The 23,145-nt window shown below is 42.5% G+C and overlaps 3 protein-coding genes across 4 annotated transcripts; 2 read left to right on the plus strand and 1 right to left on the minus strand.

The window, feature by feature from the left end:
* The first annotated feature begins 2,205 nt into the window (after window positions 1-2,205).
* Window positions 2,206-6,996, plus strand: LOC127331093 (ruBisCO large subunit-binding protein subunit alpha, chloroplastic). 2 transcript variants are annotated; one of them, XM_051357166.2, is made up of 8 exons: window positions 2,206-2,362; window positions 2,616-2,772; window positions 3,687-3,808; window positions 3,887-4,094; window positions 4,255-4,400; window positions 4,659-4,965; window positions 5,822-6,273; window positions 6,485-6,996. In XM_051357166.2, exons 1-8 carry the CDS (start codon window positions 2,306-2,308, stop codon window positions 6,773-6,775), a joined length of 1,740 nt encoding a protein of 579 aa, XP_051213126.1. In that variant the 5' UTR covers window positions 2,206-2,305; the 3' UTR covers window positions 6,776-6,996. The 2 variants fall into 2 exon arrangements, with proteins under 2 accessions (XP_051213126.1, XP_051213127.1); XM_051357167.2 differs by having other exon boundaries at window positions 2,210-2,362; window positions 2,619-2,772.
* A 52-nt stretch (window positions 6,997-7,048) lies between these two features.
* On the minus strand, window positions 7,049-7,786 carry LOC127331094 (putative invertase inhibitor). The gene has a single exon (XM_051357168.2). The coding sequence runs from the start codon at window positions 7,659-7,661 to the stop codon at window positions 7,113-7,115; it is 549 nt and encodes a 182-aa protein (XP_051213128.1). The 5' UTR covers window positions 7,662-7,786; the 3' UTR covers window positions 7,049-7,112.
* A 5,419-nt stretch (window positions 7,787-13,205) lies between these two features.
* Window positions 13,206-14,827, plus strand: LOC139835388 (uncharacterized). The gene is made up of 3 exons (XM_071825233.1): window positions 13,206-14,431; window positions 14,557-14,719; window positions 14,805-14,827. The coding sequence occupies exons 1-3, from the start codon at window positions 13,748-13,750 to the stop codon at window positions 14,825-14,827; spliced, it is 870 nt and encodes a 289-aa protein (XP_071681334.1). The 5' UTR covers window positions 13,206-13,747.
* The last annotated feature ends 8,318 nt before the right edge of the window (window positions 14,828-23,145 follow it).

Raw genomic sequence — 23,145 nt, forward strand, 5'->3', positions numbered from 1 at the left:
GAAGGTGTTGCTAGCTGGCTAGTGACAGGGCGCACTACCGACGTCAGCAACAACGTGGAACCTGCACACAACACAACCAAAATACTTTGCTCCAACTTACAGTGAGGTTGTCAATCTCACCGGTTTTGCTGAACAAAAGGATTAAATGTATCGAGTGGAAGGAGATGTTTGCAGTAATTAAAGAGAACAATGCTTGCAGAAAGTAAACAGAACATGATTGCAATGGATGAATTTATCAGTGTAAAGGAAAGGACCGGGGTTCATAGTTCACTAGAGGTGTCTCTCATTAAAGATAAATAACATGCTAGGTGAACAAATTACAGCTGGGCAGTTGACAGAATACCGACCATACATGACAAGATAATTACTACAAGATTCGTTTGGGCATTACAACATAATACATAGACCATAATCCAACTATGTCTATGACTAATAATCCACCTTCCGGTTATCGTCCGAACCCCTTCCAGTATTAAGTTGCAAGCAACAGATTATCGCATTAAACAATGAGTATAAAGTAAACAATAGAATTACTCTTGGATAAAACATTGTTGTTTTCACCCTAGTAGCAGCAACACATCTACAATCTTAGAAGTTATTGTCACTCTTCCAAAAAACTAGAGGCATGAACCTACTATCGAGCATAAATACCCCCTCTTGGAGTCACAAGCATCTACTTGGCCAGAGTATCTACTAGCAACGGAGAGTATGCAAGATCACAAATAATATATGACAAGAACATATAATCGATCTCAACATAGTGTTCAATATTCATCGGATCCCAGCAAACACAACATGTAGCCTTACACAAGGATGATCTTGATCATGTAGGGCAGCTCACAAGATCTAAACATGAGGCACAAATTGGAGAAAACAACCATCTAGCTACTGCTATTGACCCATAGTCTAGAGATGAACTACTCACGCATCACTTCGGAGGGCGGGCATGACGATGTAGATGCCTCCGGCGATGATTTCCCCCTCCGGCAGGGTGTCAGGAAGAGCTTCAGAATCCTCACGAGCTAGGGTCTGCAATGGCGGCCGCGACGGAACTTTCCGTGGATGGAGGCTCGGGTGTTCAGGGTTTCCCCGATATCATGATTAAATAGACGGAGGGGCGATATCGGTGGAGGCCAGGGGGGCCACACCACCCCCAGGAGTGGGCCAGGGCCAGGCCGCGCCTAGGGCTGGTCTGGCCGCCCTGCTGCCTCTCTTCGACTCCCCTCTGGACTCCGTCTTTGTTACGGTAAAATATTGACTTCGGTTTTTGTTTCGTCCAATTCCGAAAATATTTCCTGTACAACTTTTCTGAAATACAAAATAGCAGAAAGCAGAGAACTGACACTGTAGCATCTTGCTAATAGGTTAGTGCCGGAAAATGTATAAAAGTACAACAAAGCATAAGCAAAACATATATAAATTGGTGTAAAATAAGCATGTAGCATCAAAAATTATAGATACGTTTGAGAGGTATCAATGACCTAATATTTGTTTTCTATAGTATTTACACTACAAGATTCCTATATGATATGAAATTTTTTAAAGGATAAAAAACCTACACAATTCTTATACAAATCCTATGAATCAGAGGAACCCATTTTAAGCAAATTCCAACCCTATTTTATTTGTGAAATAAAATCGTACCCCTACCAATTTGTGTAAGTGTAAGGTGTGGCACGACGAGGGTGAGGAACAAGGGTAGTGCGAATGACGAATAATAAGAAGTTAACCCAATCATTGATGCCACCACCACCAAACGTGGAATAGTAGCGAGGCAACATGAAGCGGGTAGCTTGGCTAGCGCGAAGTTCGTCTTCTAGGTCAAAGTGGTGACGGGGATGACTCCACCATCCCCGCCCCGATCCCCGCTAGTTCCCATCCCCGCCGGTACTCGCAAGGCTATTGGGGAGAAAACGTCCCCTGTCCCCGCGAACAACGGATACCCGTGAGCGGTCACATAACATGGATATGATGAACACACACCTACCAACTCAAATTCTCGAAGCACATTATGAGGCTAGACAGAATTTATAGTTTTAGATTGCCCGTTCCCTAAAAAATTCGAACTTGCAACATTTTCACCAAACTTTGCAGTAGATATTTGAGCTGCAACTCGTGGTAAAATTTGGGTGAACAGAGTGAACGTTCTGGAGACATCCCAATCCCTCTGCCCCCAAAGGCCAAACCCTCTCTCCAGCTTGGTATAAAGCCACTCAACCTCATCCCTAAACCCCCTCACCCTTCCTCCACCTTATCCTCGGCTCAGCACCGCGCCTACCAAACCTCGCCCCGCCCTCCATCTCCAATGGCGTCGGCGAACGCCATCTCGAGCGCCTCCCTCCTCCGCTCCTTCTCCTCCCAGGTCAGCCCCGCGCGCCTCAGCCGCCGACCCGCGCGCTTCTCTCTCATATATGGTTTCTCTGCATTCCCTGCTTGCCCAATTTGTGGCCTCATTGGCCCATTTGGGCATGTGTCAATCCACGAATCGTCGTTCCTTGCACAATTCAGGACATTCTCGTTAATTGATTTGTGTTTTCGTGCTAATAATCCGCCTTCATTTTCTTGAATTGGTTCAAGAATTAGTCTGAACCGTGGCCTGTGCTGTTGGCTGTCAGCAGGGGAGGTTGAGGAGGTCCAAGAACGGCCGTTCGGCGCGGCTAGTGGTGCGCGCGGAGGCCAAGGAGATCGCCTTCGACCAGAAATCCCGGGCCGCGCTCCAGGCCGGTGTCGAGAAGCTCGCCAACGCCGTTGGCGTCACCCTCGGCCCGCGAGGTGATGCCTCACGTACCTGCTGCTAATTATCACCTCTGTTCCACCATATAAGCCGTTTTAGTAGCCCAATCTAGCCTACCAAAACGGCTTTCACTCAACTAAATGTAAAGTGCCAAAATTGCAACACGATGATGCATCACTACCTTTACCGTGTTACATCTCAAAAAAAGCTTTATCAAGTGATGACTCATATGTTCAGTATCTTTTGTGAAAGCTGAATAGTGCTAGCTAGTTGCTCATTTCACTGGCACCTTCTGTCAACCGTGTCCTGTTGTGTTACCCAGTTTTTGGGGTCAGGAACAGTTGATAAAAAGGCGCACAATAGCATCAAGTCATGGACAGTGTAACTTTGGGGTTTGGCACTTGTTCCTTGATGGTGGCGCCCAATGCTTAGTGTAATGCAAGACTTATAGTGGAACATATCATATCTCTGCATTAGAATTGCGTATAGAATATGTCACAAGAGAGTGCCACATTAGCTCATTTTCTACCTGTCATTCTATTCAGATCCAGTTAAAACGTACCGTTAGGAATTTAATCTATGACCGTACAATCTAGAAGTATTATAGACCTCTTACTGCATTTCTTTCACATGCTGTGCAAATATTGTTATCAAAGTTCAGGACACAGAGCAATACTAAGGCCAAACAACTCTCTCTCCCTCTCCCTCCCCCCCCTCTCTGAAATATTTCATTATTTGGATAACATGGGCTCCGACATTAATATTACAAACTTTTCATACTAAACAAAAACGAAGTACATTTAGTTAAGTATCAGACATGAGGCTGTGTGCATTAAATTGATGCAGCTACCAGCAGCAATGAAGTTATTCAACTTTGTTTGAGCTTAAGATATTTCAGTGTTAAATTGCAGTCATTTTTTCATGCAAGCTCTGATCTTTGGACGTTTTACAGGGAGGAACGTTGTGCTCGATGAGTACGGCAGTCCTAAGGTGGTGAACGATGGTGTTACCATTGCCCGGGCTATCGAGCTAGCTAATCCAATGGAAAATGCCGGTGCATCACTGATTCGTGAGGTAACTTGCTAAGATATATTCTATTTGTTACATTATTCCAGAAATTGGAATTCATGATGCATGTATTCTTTGTTGAAGGTTGCTAGCAAGACCAATGATTCTGCTGGTGATGGGACTACAACTGCTTGCGTCCTTGCTCGGGAAATCATCAAGCTGGGGATTTTGAGTGTAACTTCTGGGGCAAACCCTGTATCACTTAAGAAAGGAATAGACAAAACTGTCCAGGGTCTGATTCTCGAGCTTGAAAACAGAGCTAGACCAGTCAAGGGCAGTGGTGATATCAGAGGTGATTGATGTTTCTGATATGCTCTACCATGTATTTTCTATTATTTTACATACTAGCTCAGCCTTGGGATAGCAAGATCGGTATGAGTCTTTTGAATTAGAAAAAAAAGAGGATTCAGAAGATGATGCGTGCCTAATTTGGATTTTGTTTTGTATAACAGCTGTTGCCTCTATCTCTGCTGGCAATGATGAACTTATTGGAGCCATGATTGCTGATGCTATTGACAAAGTGGGCCCAGATGGTGTCCTTTCTATCGAATCATCTTCGTCTTTTGAGACTACTGTTGATGTTGAAGAAGGAATGGAGGTTTGTTAGAAATTCAGACTACTTTTGTCACCTTCATATCAACTACTCCCTCCGTCTCAAAATAACTGGCTCAACTTTGTCTAGATACGGAAGTATATAGACGCATTTTAGTTATAGATACATCCGTATGTAGAAGAATTTGAGCAAGTTATTTTAGGATGGAGCGAGGGGAGTAGTACCTTCGCATTTTCACATATAGTCAGTCACTGTGTATATTCTATCACAACATCTCCTCAAGCATTTTAAAATTCAATGCAGATTGACCGAGGCTACATTTCCCCTCAATTTGTGACAAACCTTGAGAAATCAATTGTGGAGTTTGAGAATGCTAGAGTTCTTATAACTGATCAAAAGATCACAAGCATAAAGGAAATTATCCCACTTCTGGAGCAGACGACACAGTTGAGATGTCCGCTGTTTATCATAGCTGAGGACATTACTGGTGAAGCTTTGGCAACTCTGGTTGTTAACAAGCTCCGAGGTATTATTAATGTTGCCGCGATCAAAGCCCCAAGTTTTGGTGAGCGGCGAAAGGCTGTCCTTCAGGACATTGCCATTGTGACAGGTTAGTCCTGTGACCAACATTGACAGTCTTCGTTCTTAGATTTGAATTTGATTTGGTAAGTATTGTACCAGTTTTTCATTGTTGAAACAATGTCACCACAAATGTAATGGTTTAAGGGCATAATAATTGTTGTTCTTCCATTGAATTTGTCCTAGTGAATGACCATTTTTTGGTAATGAATAGGGTCCTTAATTTTTTTTTATCAATAGTGTCATAACCTTTTGCCTATTCTACTTCCACAATGACCATCTTACCTTGAAATAATAATAATTCCTATTTTGAGCAAGAAGGCTGGAGCACTGCGGTTACCATTAATGAGAAAGTTATAGTAGTAACAAGACTTGCCAAAGCAAGCCTGACAAAAAAAGCAAATAACTATTACTCAAACACAAAACAACTACTACTTAAGTGTCAACGTGGAAAATTATGCATTTCCTGACAGCGGGAAAATCAGGTTGCTTTGTGGTGTTCTGCATCTTGTATATTGAGGGTCTCTAAATGCTAGAATTCTCTGGTCTCCTTATCATAGTACTTAAGTTTTTGTCCTTGTTAGGTCCATGTTTGTTCATCAGTCCCATAGGTTCACTGAAAATCGTTTTGGTCTGGAATTACACGCCTTCTAGCAAAATCATGTTTTGTACATATGTATTTTATCTGGTGTTTTAATTGACTGAATGTGATAACAACTCACAGCATGCAAGAGCAATGCCTTAGATGATGGTCTAGGAATTCAGTCTTTTGAGCGATTATTTATGTTTTTTATTTTTCTCACCCATCCCCTGTACATAAGGAGTACCCATTTTGTTATCTTATTATGCTCCAGTATCATGAAAGTCTACTCTACATCTACTTTCAGGCGCTGAATACCTGGCGAAGGATCTTGGTCTGTTGGTTGAGAATGCAACAGTGGAGCAACTTGGGGCAGCAAGGAAAATAACAATTCATCGGACTACAACAACCCTCATAGCAGATGCAGCTAGCAAAGATGAGATCCAGGCAAGGGTTGCACAGCTAAAGAAGGAGCTCTCTGAAACTGATTCCATATATGATTCTGAGAAATTGGCTGAGCGAATCGCAAAGCTCTCTGGTGGCGTGGCTGTCATCAAGGTTGGAGCTGCAACCGAGACAGAGCTCGAGGACCGTCAGCTGCGAATCGAGGATGCAAAGAATGCCACTTTTGCAGCTATCGAAGAGGGCATTGTTCCTGGTGGTGGCGCAGCGTATGTGCACCTGTCTACTTGTGTCCCTGCGATCAAAGAAACGATCGAAGACCATGATGAGCGCCTTGGTGCTGACATCATTCAGAAGGTAACTTGCTTAGATATCGATAAGTCGATTGATTGTTTATTGGCAGGGCTAACCATTATAAGCTGGTGATTTGACTGAAATAACCTTGCAGGCTAACATTGTGTACCTTAATATTTAGGAAGTACCTGTCAGGACTATTTATACCTCCATGCTACGGTTCAGGAGAATAATAACTACGTACTGTTCTCACAATAGCTTGTTGGTTCTGCAGGCACTGTTAGCACCTGCGGCATTGATCGCTAATAATGCCGGAGTGGAAGGGGAAGTTGTGATCGAGAAGATCAAGGAGAGCGAGTGGGAATTTGGCTACAACGCGATGACCGACAAGTACGAGAACCTGATCGAGTCCGGTGTCCTCGACCCCGCCAAGGTGACGAGATGCGCGCTCCAGAACGCCGCCTCGGTGTCTGGCATGGTTCTCACCACACAAGCGATCATCGTCGAGAAGCCGAAGCCCAAGGCTAAGGTCGCTGAGCCATCGGACGGAGCCCTCGCTGTCTAAGCTGTAAAACTCTCCAGCCCTACAACTTACTAGATGGTTCAGTTCAGGTCAAGTGGTAGAATTTCGGTTGAAGAGATCATCTGAAATGTCTAGAGTAGGATTATTGTCATTTTTGCGAATCGACGGCAACCTTTGCCTGATCTGAACTTCTGTGAATCAAAGAAATCTGCAGCGGCATTTTTGAAATAAATATCGATAACAGACCACAGCATTTCTGAATATGTCTTCTTTCTTCGTCCCGGTTTCGAGTTGTACTAGTAGTACAAAGCTACGGCACTTATTGAGTTATTAGTATGAGACCGTGCGTGTGCGCATTACGGATTAGTCGTCGGCGGCATCACACGATGCTGATCGCCAAGCCAATGGCCTCGTCCAGCTCGTGGTCCGTCGAGGTTAGCGGCGACCTCTGGCCGGCGGCCGTGAACGCCCTGTCGCAGCGCAGGGGAGCGCCCAGCGTCTCCGCCAGCAACCTCTGCGCCTTCTGCAGGTGCTCGCTGCCACTAACGTAGGCGTAGCTCCCGGCGTCCGAGAGCCGGCGCACGGTCACGTCGTACTCAGCGGCGCACTTGTTCAGGCACTCCCGCCGCGCCGGCACCGTCTCGGCGAGCTGCAGCCTGGCGATACGCGCGCCCGTGGCCCTGGCGGCCGACATGGCGATGTACACTGCGTCGACGGCGAGGTCGTGCGCGTCCATACTTGCGCTCTCCGGGTCGGCTCCCAGCGTCTTCATGCAGAAGTCGTAGTCGTGCCCGGCCTGGTCGCCGCCGGCGAACCGCTTGCACGTGTCCTCCATCGTGGACGACGTCGCCGCCGTGCGCGCGTCACGCGCGTGCGCCAGGAGGAGGACCAACAGGAGAGAGGAGAAAGCTTGTTTGATGACTGACATGGCTGAATCCTTGCTTACTTCAACCTTTTTTTTCTTTCCTTTGAGAGATGGATCGTCTCATCGATCAGAACTACTCCTCCTCCCTCCTATAAGAAGAGGCATGTCGATCTTAATGGTGTTTCAGTTGCTCTTACGACTGCAGCGTTACGCAGTAATTAGGTTATAGTATGAGTTTGCATTTGCAGTTTAAACGTTTCCATTCCATTGGTTGTTCATAAAGAGAGACAGAAAACTCTTTTGCAATATTTAACCAGAGGAAACGCTTCTCCATAATAGGCTAGGAACTCGTGTATTTGCACGTTCATTAAACCAAATATATATACCGTTAAAAAACATTTGCTTGTTGGAATTTCATACAACTTTCCCCGCAAAAAAAAAAAAAGAATTTCATACAACTTCAAAAAAATTATGGCTTGTTGATCAAATCTACTGGATTTTGCGGCCCGTATTTAACCAGACAAAACGATTTTCCATAATAGGCTAGGAACTCGTTACTAGTGCGCACATTTGCACCTTCATTAAACCAAATATATACCGTTAAAAAACATTTGCTTCTTGGAATTTCATACAGCTTCGAAAAATATGGCAGGCTATAATTCGTTAAAATCTGAATAACCTGTGTGTACTGTATGGTTGCTTCTCATGTGCACACAAGATTTCTGATAATGGCAAAGTCAATACATCCTCTTTGTGTCCTTCCTGAAGATGGTAAAATCTCGACTTTCAGGATGAAAATTCATATGGTTAGAAACATCGTCATCTACGCACCGTGCCACAAATCGTTATGCAAGCCTTTGGCGGTGAATCCGATTCGCCGCTCACTGTTACCCCGATCATCGGGGCCGCACGAAGCGAGCACATGTTGGGCCAGGTACATATGTGTGTTCTGGTTTTTTTTTTTGTCATTTTTTCTGCAGTTTTCTTCTGTTCGGTTTCTTTGGTTTTTCATTTGTTTTTCTGTTTTTGCCAGCCAGTTTTTGAAATTTATAAAATTTCGAACATTTTTCATTTTTAAACATTTTTCAATTTTGAAACTTTTCGAGTTTGAAATTTTTTAAGGTTTTTTTTTCAAATCTCAACATTTTATAAATCTGAACATTTTTATTTCATGTAAGCCTGCTATCTGAGGATTATTACATCAACCATAATGAATCTATTTTCCACAGGTTTCATTGTGTTTTAAATATATTTTTACATTGTATTTCTTTCTATACATTCCCGCATTAACATGCGGGGAATCTTCTAGTTCAATATATGCCAATATTAACTTCGTAAATGCATGTCCACATAACTGAGACAAGTATGCATTGTCAAATCAGATCTATGTCAAACACCATTGTATAGTAAATCCTACCATTTTTTTCCTTTGGTCGGGTGGATGCCTTTATGTTCAAGAAATAGACTTAGTTTTGAAGCTTCAACATGATGATCATCATGTCTTTACAAGGTAATGTATATTATTTCTACCAATTATGAACATTTTTCATATACTGTGTCATGTTCAGGTGCTCCTTGGAAACATTCATTATATATGGGTAGCATAGTATGTTGCAATTGGTGTGCCCCGGAAGGTCTAATCCTCTTTTTATCCAAATTCTTGTTTCAAGATGCACACATGTCTCTTTGCTTTTAGAAAATTAGGCATGACCTTTCTTGAATGTGTTGAAGAATTTTCTGTCTACAGAACGGGCGCCTATAAGATGCACGTAGCAAACAACGCACAAAATTTAGAAGTTTGAAAATAATGAAAGCTACCACATTATGTTTCTGTTTAAAGATGGATATAACATAAACGACAAAACTCCAAACGATTATGTGGTCTGAAAATTAAGCTTTATTTGATTTTCGCTTCTGGATTTGTGGAAAATGTGGTTCTGTTCATGATCATCGAGATACCTGGAAACAATTCACTAGATCCAGTTTTTTGCAGTGTGTTACTCTTTCAACATTCAAGTGTAACTGTAAACACTTATCAATTTATTCCTTGTGGATTGTGCAATCCTAATGATATTATGTTTGAGAATGTATCAAATTAAAATCTTCTGAGGCAGTATGTACAACCTATATTTATCTGAAGTAAATGTTAGCACATCTCAAAACAAACAAACTTGACAAATTGTCTTAAACCTGATGTATCTCAAATTGGGCATAAATAGTTAAAATAAGTGAACTAATTAGAAGAAGTGTTGGTTAATGAAAAACTAGGTGTTTTTATTTATAAAAGAATCACTTCATCCATGAAGCATATAATACGATAGTACTAGAGCCGAAAATAGAAAATGAGTGTGTAGTTATTTTAATCGTGCTTGATGATGCAATTCAAGTGCCAATTTATGTCTCATCTTATCATACCTAACTATGAAGCATCATGAGACATGCATTTCTTAGTTGCTCATCTATGGTTCTAAGTCTGGTTCATGGTTCAGGCAACACAACATATCAGAATCAAATCAAACGGGTGAACAAGTACAATAGTTCCATACAACAGGTTACATAGTTTGCCACATTAATATATGACAAGCCAGGTTCCATAGTTTGCCGCATTAATATATGACAAGGCAGCTGAAGTCCATGCCGAAACATCCACTCCTACAATATGGCAGGATCTCACCTCAAGATCAATAAAAGGTTTGAATATATTCTATGGCCATACTGAATAATGCATATCATCATCTCCTCCTAGCATCACATTGTTCCCAGAATCATCCTGCATATCAAAGAATGGAAGTGGAACAATGTTCTCCCGAAAGTGATAGGGTGTAATGTCCATGCCGTTTTCTTCAACTTCATCACATTCAATCTTTCCTAGAAACTTTCCATCAATGTCACAATGCAAAATAATCCTATTTGCTAGCTCGATCAATAACTCACGCTCATTGAGCATCACAATCTTCAGCACCCTGCTACTCTTTGTATAATGAAGTGGCGGTGACACGTCCAATTCAAAAATATTAATCTGATGCGTGAGGGTCCAAACCTCGCGTGTGTAGTCTTGCATAACATAAATATCTATATTGATCCAATTGCGACTGCACCACATAGCAAGCACATTGTTCATCTCCAACAATGACTTCCAAATGTATTTATCAGCAGGAGGTTGAATCCAACGGAATGTCTCGAACACGATATCGAACACCAATATGTTTTTGGTGGCATCGCCAAAGTATCGGCCCATCAAATCCCAATGCAAGTTACCATGATGTAGTGCTGGTGCATTCCAACAACATCTCAGTCCCTTCAGTAATTCTAGAGACGCTGGTAGTTGTCCAATGTGCCTTGGATCATTAGATCCCAATACGAGTACATAGAAATCAACATTGGAAGTAGGCTCATCCTCATTCTTTGTCCAGATCGAGTAGAGCACTCGATATTCTCCACATGCTTGATGTTTATAGAGTGCGGCTATCTGAATCCTTCTAGTTGGTAGCTGGTGTTCATGAAGCGGCGGTAGGGGAGCACGCTGATGGGTAGTCGGATTGCAAACATAAAATAGTCTCGTGTTCTCACCAAAGGACACGATGAAGAGGCCATCACAAGCAGCATGGACATGTGGGCCTTCTTTATAAATCTCTGTGTCAGGGCACCGCAGGACGGCCCGCCCATAGAGCTTGCGATCGATGGTTATAGAACTGGAGTCATTGAAGACATAGAAAAAGCAATGATGCCCATTGGTTCTCTTGAAGAGGTTGATAATTGGGAGAGAAGGTTGGCGGCGATAGTGGGCGAGGAGGAAGTTTTTGGTGGAGGTTTCATGACGCCATGAGTTACGAACAGCACGACATCGAAGAACGTCTTGAGCCGGTAACCTTACCAGGATCTCTCCAATGATAACTGACTCAGGTAAGTCATCAAAGACAGTCACATCTTTTCCCTTTTCCATGGTTGATGATAAACTGAAGAAGGACGTATATTAGTTCTTTTGATCAGATGGGACTGTGGAGTGCATATTCACATTTCCAATAAGAATTGAGGAAAATGAAAATCATTTTTTATAGTAGATACAAAGCATTTGTATTTTGAAGAAAACTAATTGCACATGAATTTGACAAGTTTGCAAGAAATTATGAAATGTCCTCATATATAATGGTTGTATTATATTTATGTCTAAGCTAAAATATTGGTAATTTTCCCATAAAACACATAAAAATAATTTTCGGTGCTTGCAGTCATGCCAAGGCAACAAATTTAGTACATGATGTTGTCTTTGCCTCTCAAATAAACTTATTAAACAAAGAAACAGAAGTCGAAGGGCACATAGAGGAGAGATGATTTACGGTGGTATAGATGAAGGAGGGGGATCACCGATGGTGGATAGCCCCGGCGGCACACCGACTGTGACACACTTGTTGCTTCAACAAATCTGGAAACAAAGACGAGAAATGGGGATTTTAGAGCACATGAAAGATGGGGAAAATACCCGATATAAATGGAAGGAACACCCAACAAAAACTCATCAATAGTGCGGTGTGGCCATCGATGTTTCTCACCTGCGTCGCGGAAGAAGTTCTTTGGCAACTAATTTGATAGGATTTCTTTGGTGTATCTAGGCTTTTCTTGTTTTTGCAAAGGGGAAGAAGACTAGATGGTGTTATAGACGATGGTGCTAGCTGTAGAGGATGTGGAAAGCTAGCAGAAGAAACTTTTAATTAGGTTCTCATTAATCAGTGTAAAGGGAGCGGTTTTGTCGGGTAGGAGTTTTCGGACCATTGGTTCTCTTAGGAGAGGGTAGGTGGGCACGGTGGGGAACCCGTCCACGGCAACCACGGCGAGAGCTGCCAACACAAGCCTGCCTGGGATCACGTAGATGTTGTGGGTGATAGATGCATTGGATCGGCCGGGGGAGAGAGATTGAATTTGGAAGATAAATACGAGAGAGCAGTGAACTGTTGGGATATTTCACTATCACGTGGTCCTCGCTGAACATAATCCAACATGTTGCAGTTGTGCAAGCGCCCCTAGGGTGGACATAATATAAGAGCAACCATACAAAGTTGGGGAGGTCCTTCAAGGAGAAAACTTGAATAGCGCACTTGCACACTTTTTGACTTTTTCTTTTTATATATTTTAAATTATTTAATATTTTGATTTGATTTGTTTGCAAGTCACTAAAAAATAACAAATACAATGGGGTAAAAATAATTCAGATTTTTTGCAATTTAAAATTTAAAATTTAAAATAAAATCTTTAAATATAAATACATAATGACATAAAAAATCTAAAATATTTTTCCCACACTATAGTTGTTATGTTTAATTGATTTTGAAAATTTCATGTTCAAAGATTGTGTAGTGTGAGAAATATAAAAATGAAAAATTGTTTGAGAGGAGGAAAAAAGCTAGCACAGATCTTGATGCAGTATGAACAATCTAGATGCATGTACGCATGAGCATATTGCTCAGAAAGTCCTCTCTCTTCCTTCAAATAATAATCGTCAACAACCAATTGTAGAACTGAATAAATGCAGCTCTTGACTTTCCAAGCTAACTGCCTCTACAGCTTGCAGGACAAGATTAACAAGCTCAACGCTGCGATGGAGGAGCGAAAGCAGTTCAAGCCGCAGTAGCTGCTACTCAGCACCAACAGCAACACACTCACCTACAAGTGCAACTTCTTGGTTAAGTGATCCCAAAATAATTGGTTGATTGATTCCAAATATTAAAGGGAAAATTGGTTATTTACCTAAAACTTCATCATCCTCGGATCATCTACCCAAAAAGAGTTCAATAGAGACGCGGGGAAACCATGGTCTCCGTCCCAGCTTGCTCCTCTTCCGCCGCTGCCATCTAGCTCCGTCTTTTATTTCACTACTAAATAGATGACTAGTAGATGAGATTCATGAGATCGATCGATCGATCCACCAAGGAGATGTCAGCCATGTCTCCGCCCTCGCCGTCCCTGTTGCTCCTGCACCGGACCCATCTCCCCGTCGACTCCATAGAGCACAAGGTGGTTCCCCTGTCCTCTTCTGATGGTGTTCAGGCGATCGGCTTCGACGAAGCCGTAGATCCCGCGGTGCTCGGCTAGTGCTCGAGGCGCACCTCGCCGTCGCGCCAGATCTCTCCTTCCTGGCTCTCCGATGCGGCAGCATGATCACCTCCATCAACACCGTCGACAAGAACCTCGTTCTTGTCTCATCGACCTTTCAGAAAAGCCATTACCGCGAGATCTTTCTCATCTTCGACGTCGTCGACAACTCCCTCCGCGTGATCCCCGCCTTGCCTCGCGATCTCCATCTCAACCGCACTTCTCGTCTTCTCGCCATCCGCCACCACCACGACGAGGACAGCATTGACACATCATCCTCGTACTCCCTGGTCATCCCAGGCTATGCGGTCACCTCCATCTCCGACCAAGGCTTCGCCGAATGGCACGACGTGCTCTTCATCTACTCGTTTTCCTCTCGCACCACCACATGGTCGTGGCGGACCAAAAAGAAGGCCAACTTCCCCAAGCCGCAGCTAGTCGACACATTCTTCACGGACGAGGCCTTCTCGTTCCGTGGCCGCGGCTACTGGGCGGACCTCCTATGTGGTGTAATGTACTGGGACTGCCACAACGTGCTCTCCGACGACAACATCGACCTGGTGGTGGAGTTCCGCTTCCTCGACCTGCCCGGCCCGCGCCTGACCGACCCGCGCGGCAGAGAAGCCATCATGGAGCTGAGCGCCTTCCGCGCCATGGGATGCGTCAGGGGCGCCGTCAAGTTCGTCTCCATCGACGGCTACATCAATTGTTTCTACCGCCGGAACATCAAGGACCGCCGCGTGATGGTATGAGCCTGACGGAAGATCTCGAGTGGGCCATGGAGGACGAGCTGAGCATGGAGAGCATGTGGGACATGCTGTCGGGCGAGTTCTACCCCAACAACTACTCAAGCTTGCACCGGAACCCTCAGCTGTCTAACCCTGATTCCTCGGTGCCCATGTACCCCTTCCTGAGCATGCAGGAGGACCGTGTCATCTACTTCGCGCTCGGTGAGTTCAGCCAGGGCACCAGCGGGGGCAGCTTCCCCACCACCGTGCACTTGCTTGCTCCGGGTCGATATGCGGCACGGAAAAGTTCGCTTCAAACATGTTCCTTACACCCCAACCCCCGCCATGAACAACTTTATTGGTTTTGATTATTCCATCCTCTGCCCACCAGCTGTTGTCCAGCAAGATGAATAATCTCAGGGTTGAAGATTGATTGAACGGCCCCAAGCCATGCCGTCATGTCTGTTAGGGAGGGGCATATAGACAAGTGGCAAAAATCATAAAACATGATTGCCTCTGTTAATAAGATGTCTCTTCGGCAGATGTTAATTCTCTATTTCTTTGCTCTTCTGGGATTGACAACTGTTGAGTGGGTCTGCATGCTAAAAAAAGTGGAGCTAAAAAATTATTGCACTTTCTCTGATTTATATTACTTGATGCTAATATTGATGTATCTAGACACACTTTAGTTATAAATACATCCATTTTAGTATCAAATAATGTGGATCGGAGGGAGTAACTATATTGCAGTACAAAAGTCGTACCATTTTCATTTATAGAGAATCGTGTAAGTGATCATTCAGAGTTTCTCTTCAAAAGCATTACTACTAATAAAAGGCAACTAACAGTAATTAGAGATAACTGTAACAACGTCATCTGGACTACAAGTTAACAAACCGAAACAAAAACTCTGCTTTGTATCCTTTGGGAGAGTTCAGGACCTGAGCTGGGGTCATAGTGTCTGATTTCCGATTGGTAGGACCTGCGCTGGGGCGTTCGGTCTAGATGGAAAATCCACAAGTTAACAAACTGACACAAACAAACAAGTACCGAGTGTCTGATTTTAGAATTGCTTTGACCTTATCTTGATGAGATCCTTGAAATAAGGCCATTTTTGAATATGTTTTCCAAATTTAAGTGTTTTTTTTGCTTTTGAAACGTTACTGGAACAGTCACAGAACTCTCTGAAACCACTACACAGCAACCTATGGGAATACAAAAAAGAACTATGTCTCTTGCGTAATACGGACTCAACCCTTTCTAAACACTCTTGCCTAAGAAACAGATCATACACAAATCAGGTAGCAATCCTAACTTGGAATGATCATACGAACTAAACTTAACAAGCCGCCAGCTGTATGTTGATTCTCACACATAACATCTGGAGACTTTCAACTTGCTACCGTGCTAACAGACTAAAAATTTGCATTAATACCATAGATGATTCTGTCATGCCTTGTAGCTCTTTGGGCCTAATCAAGGTGTCCCTGGGAGCTAGATCCAAGCGCCAGGGACACGCGTTGATGGCAGCAGCAGTACAGGGGCATGGGCAAGAGTACAAGTCATACAATGAGAAACACCGATATATTTATTGCTTAATACCAAATAATAACCATGCACCACCTTATGAAGGTGACCGCGACTAAAGGAATGACTAAGCAAAATGGTAGTGATAAACATAAAGAGTAAAAACAAACAAAAAAGCTGCTCTCACAAAAATCAGAAGACAACTTTTATCTGCCACTTGACATATCTAAAGTCGTATTCACAAATGACACAGTCCATAAGTAGAAGACCAGCTATTGTCTTTCTAAAAAATTGGTCAGGCAACTCCAATCACAATCAAATGTGCGCAGTCCATAAGAAAGAAAACAATTTGGTGTGCGACCACAACAAACTGCACCCAATGTGTATGAGTTTCCATCAACATGAATCAGGATATATTAAGATTACAGAACAAAATATTAAAACAAGATTATGTTTTTAATAAGAATCATATCAACTCTTTCTTTTCTTTTCCTTTTTTTTGTGATGAAATCATCTCTTTCTGCACTAAATGAGGAACTGCAATACCAAACGGACCAGGTTTAACATCACATCCAGACATCATACTATTTTAGCGCCATGAAAATTATTACAATATTTTTTATGTTTGCCTAGTCCCGTCACTTATATGAGTCAATCCATAAGGCACACTTCAAAACTTGACTACAAGAGAGTATCAAGTGCTAAACAATTTCTAGGTACAAAGTAAGTCACTGACGCTCTGTCGTACTAAATAGGTTCAAAGTCCAAGGAAACCATTGATACGTCTCCAACGTATCGATAATTTCTTATGTTCCATGCTACTTTTATGATGATACTCACATGTTTTATACATACTTTATGTCATATTTATGCATTTTCCGGCACTAACCTATTAACGAGATGCCGAAGAGCCAGTTGCTGTTTTCTGCTGTTTTTGGTTTCATAAATCCTAGTAAGGAAATATTCTCGGAATTGGTCGAAATCAATGCCCAGGATCTTATTTTTCCACGAAGCTTCCAGAAGTCCGGAGAGGAAACGAAGTGGGGCGACGAGGCGGCCACACACCAGGGCGGCGCGGCCCAAGCCCTGGCCGCGCTGGCCTGTGGTGTGGGCCCCTCGTAGCGCCCCTAAACCTACCCTTCCGCCTACTTAAGCCTTCGTCGAGAATAACTCCAGTACCGAGAGCCACGATACGGAAAACCTTCCAGAGACGCCGCCGCCAATCCCATCTCGGGGGATTCAGGGGATCACCTCCGGCACCCTGCCGGAGAGGGGAATCATCTCCCGGAGGACTCTTCACCGCCATGGTCGCCTCCGGAGTGATGTGTGAGTAGTTCACCCCTGGACTATGGGTCCATAGCAGTAGCTAGATGGTCGTCTTCTCCTAATTGTGCTATCATTGTTGGATCTTGTGAGCTGCCTAACATGATCAAGATCATCTATCTGTAATGCTACATGTTGCGTTTGTTGAGATCCGATGAATAATGAATGCTGTGTTATGTTGATTATCAATCTATCTATGTGTTGTTTATGATCTTGCATGCTCTCCGTTGCTAGTAGAGGCTCTGGCCAAGTTTTTGCTTGTAACTCCAAGATGGAGTATTTATGCTCGATAGTGGGTTCATGCCTCCATTAAATCTGGGGGAGTGACAGCAACCTCTAAGGTTGTGGATGTGCTGTTGCCACTAGGGATAAAACATCAATGCTATGTCTAAGGATATATTTGTTGATTACATTACGCACCATACTTAATGCAACTGTCTGTTGTTTGCAACTTAATACTGGAGGGGGTTCGGATGATAACCTGAAGGTGGACTTTTTAGGTATAGATGTTGCTGGATAGCGGTCTATGTACTTTGTCGTAATGCCCAATTAAATCTCACAATACTCATCATAACATGTATGTGCATGGTCATGCCCTCTTTATTTGTCAATTGCCCAACTGTAATTTGTTCACCCAACATGCTTATTCTTATGGGAGAGACACCTCTAGTGAACTGTGGACCCCGGTCCATTCTTTTACATCGAATACAATCTACTGCAATACTCGTTCTACTGTTCTCTGCAAACAATCATCATCCACACTATACATCTAATCCTTTGTTACAGCAAGCCGGTGAGATTGACAACCTCACTGTCACGTTGGGGCAAAATAATTTGGTTGTGTTGTGCAGATTCCACGCTGGCGCCGGAATCCCTGGTGTTGCGCCGCACTACACTCCGCTGCCATCAACCTTCAACGTGCTTCTTGGCTCCTACTGGTTCGATAAACCTTGGTTTCTTACTGAGGGAAAACTTGCCGCTGTATGCATCACACCTTCCTCTTGGGGTTCCCAACGGACGCGTGTTGTACGCGTATCAAGCTCTTTTTCTGGCGCCGTTGCCGGGGAGATCAAGACACGCTGCAAGGGGAGTCTCCACCTCCAATCTCTTTACTTTGTTTTTGTCTTGCTTTATTTTATTTACTACTTTGTTTGCTGCACTAAAACAAAACACAAAAAAATTAGTTGCTAGTTTTACTTTATTTACTGTCTTGTTCTCTATATTAAAAACACAAAAAAATTAGTTACTTGCATTATCTAGTTTGCTTTATTTACTATTGCTAAAATGGGTACTCCTGAAAATACTAAGTTGTGTGACTTCACAACCACAAATAATAATGATTTCTTATGCACACCTATTGCTCCACCTGCTACTACAGCAGAATTCTTTGAAATTAAACCTGCTTTACTAAATCTTGTTATGAGAGAGCAATTTTCTAGTGTTAGTTCTGATGATGCTGCTGCCCATCTCAATAATTTTGTTGAACTATGTGAAATGCAAAAGTATAAGGATGTAGATGGTGACATTATAAAATTAAAATTGTTTCCTTTCTCACTAAGAGGAAGAGCTAAAGATTGGTTGCTATCTCTGCCTAAGAATAGTATTGATTCATGGACTAAATGCAAGGATGCTTTTATTGGTAGATATTATCCTCCTGCTAAAATTATATCTTTGAGAAGTAGCATAATGAATTTTAAACAATTGGATAATGAGCATGTTGCCCAAGCATGGGAAAGAATGAAATCTTTGGTTAAAAATTGCCCAACCCATGGACTGACTACTTGGATGATCATCCAAACCTTTTATGCAGGACTGAATTTTTCTTCACGGAACCTATTGGATTCAGCTGCTGGAGGTACCTTTATGTCCATCACTTTAAGCGACGCAACAAAGCTTCTTGATAATATGATGATTAATTACTCTGAATGGCACACGGAAAGAGCTCCACAAGGTAAGAATGTAAATTCTGTTGAAGAAACCTCTTCCTTGAGTGATAAGATTGATGCTATTATGTCTATGCTTGTGAATGGTAGGACTAATGTTGATCCTAATAATGTTCCGTTAGCTTCATTGGTTGCTCAAGAAGAACATGTTGATGTGAATTTCATTAAAAATAGTAATTGCAATAACTCTAGGCCATATCCTGCTAATGGTAACTCTTATGGTAGATATGTTTCACCTAATGAGGAAAAGATGTTAGAAATTGAAAGGTCTACCAAAAGCTTTATGCAATCACAATATGAGCAAAATAAATTGTTTACTAAAACTATGAATGAACAATCTACCTTGTTGAAAAATATAGGAAATCAACTTGAAAATCTGAATATGGAGATCTCTGGGTTGCAAACTAAACTTGCAAATGCTGAAAACCGAATCTCATACATGTCTGCGTCACAATCTTCTTTAATTAATAAAATGGCTGCTAAACCTGAGGATATTGATAATAAAATTGTTACTACAGCAAACGCCATCCAAGTTAGAATTAATGAGAATATAAGATTGATGGCCGAATTGCGTGCTAGGTGGGAGAAAGAAGAAAATGATAAAGAAGACAATATAGCTAAAGTTTGGACTATTACCACCACTAGTAATGCTAATGCTCTACATGTTGCTGCACCTCCTACTATCAATGGTAAAATAATTGGTGTTGGCAATGTTTCCACTTCTAATGCAAAGCGTGAAAAACTGCACAAGCGCTAAAGCTACTGAAACACTGTGATAAAACTGCTGAAATTTTTTTCAACATTGGGGACAATGATCCCATTGCTTTAGATTATAATGGTTTAGATTTTGATGATTGCCACATCTCTGAAGTTATAAAGTTCTTACAAAAACTTGCTAAAAGTCCTAATGCTAGTGCTATAAATTTGGCCTTGCAAAACATATTACAAATGCTCTCATAAAAGCTAGAGAAGAGAAATTAGAACGCGAAGCTTCTATTCCTAGGAAGTTAGAGGATGGTTGGGAGCCCATCATTAAGATGAAGGTCAATGACTTTGATTGTAATGCTTTATGTGATCTTGGTGCAAGTATTTCCGTTATGCCTAGGAAAATCTATAATATGCTTGACTTGCCACCATTGAAAAATTGTTATTTGGATGTTAATCTTGCTGATAACTCTACAAAGAAACCTTTGGGGAGAGTTGATAATGTTCGCATTACGGTTAACAATAACCTTGTCCCCGTTGATTTTGTTGTCTTGGATATTGAATGCAATGCATCTTGTCCCATTATATTGGGAAGACCTTTTCTTGAATCGTTGGTGCTATTATTGATATGAAGGAAGGTAATATTAAATATCAATTTCCTCTCAAGAAAGGTATGGAACACTTCCCTAGAAAGAGAATGAAGTTACCTTTTGATTCTATCATTAGAACAAATTATGATGTTGATGCTTCGTCTCTTGATAATACTTGATACACACTTTCTGCGCCTAGCTGAAAGGCGTTAAAGAAAAGCGCTTATGGGAGACAACCCATGATTTTACTACTGCACTTTTGTTTTATATTTGAGTCTTGGAAGTTGTTACTACTGTAGCAACCTCTCCTTATCTTAGTTTTGTTGCATTGTTGTGCCAAGTAAAGTCTTTGATAGTAAGGTTCATACTAGATTTGGATTACTGCGCAGAAACAGATTTCTTGCTGTCACGAATCTGGGCTGAATTCTCTGTAGGTAACTCAGAAAATTCTGCAAATTTACGTGAGTGATCCTCATATATGTACGCAACTTTCATTTAATTTGAGCATTTTCATTTGAGCAAGTCTGGCGCCTCTTAGAAATTCGTCTTTACGGACTGTTCTGTTTTGACAGATTCTGCCTTTTATTTCGCATTGCCTGTTTTGCTATGCTTGATGGATTTTTCTATTCCATTAACTTTCAGTAGCTTTGTGCAATGTCCAGAAGTGTTAAGAATGATTATGTCACCTCTGAACATGTGAATTTTGATTATGCACTGATGTCTACGGGGGCTTCTATTCTTGTAGACAGTGTTGGGCCTCCAAAAGCAGAGGTTTGTAGAACAGCAGCAAGTTTCCCTTAAGTGGATCACTGATGGCGTGTAACTCACACGTTCGTTGGGAACCCCAAGAGGAAGGTATGATGCGCACAGCAGCAAGTTTTCCCTCAGAAAGAAACCAAGGTTTATCGAACCAGGAGGAGCCAAGAAGCACGTTGAAGGTTGATGGCGGCGGGATGTAGTGCGGCGCAACACCAGGGATTCCGGCGCCAACGTGGAACCTGCACAACACAACCAAAGTACTTTGCCCCAACGAAACAGTGAGGTTGTCAATCTCACCGGCTTGCTGTAACAAAGGATTAACCGTATTGTGTGGAAGATGATTGTTTGCAGAAAACAGTAGAACAAGTATTGCAAAGAGATTGTATTTCAAGAAAGAGAATTGGACCGGGGTCCACAGTTCACTAGAGGTGTCTCTCCCATAAGACAAACAGCATGTTGGGTGAACAAATTACAGTTGGGCAATTGACAAATAAAGAGAGCATGACCATGCACATACATATCATGATGAGTATAGTGAGATTTAATTGGGCATTACGACAAAGTACATAGACCGCCATCCAACTGCATCTATGCCTAAAAAGTCCACCTTCAGGTTATCATCCGAACCCCCTCCTGTATTAAGTTGCAAAGCAACAGACAATTGCATTAAGTATGGTGCGTAATGTAATCAACAACTACATCCTTAGACATAGCATCAATGTTTTATCCCTAGTGGCAACAGCACAACACAACCTTAGAACTTTTCATCCTTGTCCCGAGTGTCAATGCAGGCATGAACCCACTATCGAGCATAAGTACTCCCTCTTGGAGTTACAAGCATCTACTTGGCCAGAGCATCTACTAGTAACGGAAAGCATGCAAGATCATAAACAACACGTAGATATAACTTTGATAATCAACATAACAAGTATTCTCTATTCATCGGATCCCAACAAACGCAACATATAGAATTACAGATAGATGATCTTGATCATGTTAGGCAGCTCACAAGATCCGACAATGATAGCACAATGGGGAGAAGACAACCATCTAGCTACTGCTATGGACCCATAGTCCAGGGGTAGACTACTCACACATCACACCGGAGGCGACCATGGCGGCGTAGAGTCCTCCGGGAGATGATTCCCCTCTCCGGCAGGGTGCCGGAGGCGATCTCCTGGATCCCCCGAGATGGGATCGGCGTTGGCAGCGTCTCTGGAAGGTTTTCCGTATCGTGGCTCTCCGTACTGGGGGTTTCGTCACGGAGGCTTTAAGTAGGCGGAAGGGCAAGTCAAGAGGCGGCACGGGGGGCCCAGACCATAGGCCGGCGCGGCCAGGGGTGGGGCCGCGCCGCCCTAGGGTTTGGCCACCCCGTGGCCCCTCTTCGTTTCATCTTCGGACTTCTGGAAGCTTCGTGGAAAAATAGGCCCCTGGGCTTTGATTTCGTCCAATTCCGAGAATATTTCCTTACTAGGATTTCTGAAACCAAAAACAGCAATGAAAACAGAATCGGCACTTCGGCATCTTGTTAATAGGTTAGTTCCAGAAAATGCACGAATATGACATAAAGTGTGCATAAAACATGTAGATAACATCAATAATGTGGCATGGAACATAAGAAATTATCGATACGTCGGAGACGTATCAGCATCCCCAAGCTTAGTTCTGCTCGTCCCGAGCAGGTAAAACGATAACACAGATAATTTCTGGAGTGACATGCCATCATAATCTTGATCATACTATTTGTAAAGCATATGTAGTGAATGCAGCGATCAAAACAATGTATATGACATGAGTAAACAAGTGAATCATAAAGCAAAAGACTTTTCATGAATAGCACTTCAAGACAAGCATCAATTAAGTCTTGCATAAGAGTTAACTCATA

The sequence above is a fragment of the Lolium perenne genome, chromosome 2 (genome assembly GCF_019359855.2).
Source record: "Lolium perenne isolate Kyuss_39 chromosome 2, Kyuss_2.0, whole genome shotgun sequence".
Lineage (NCBI taxonomy): Eukaryota > Viridiplantae > Streptophyta > Magnoliopsida > Poales > Poaceae > Lolium > Lolium perenne.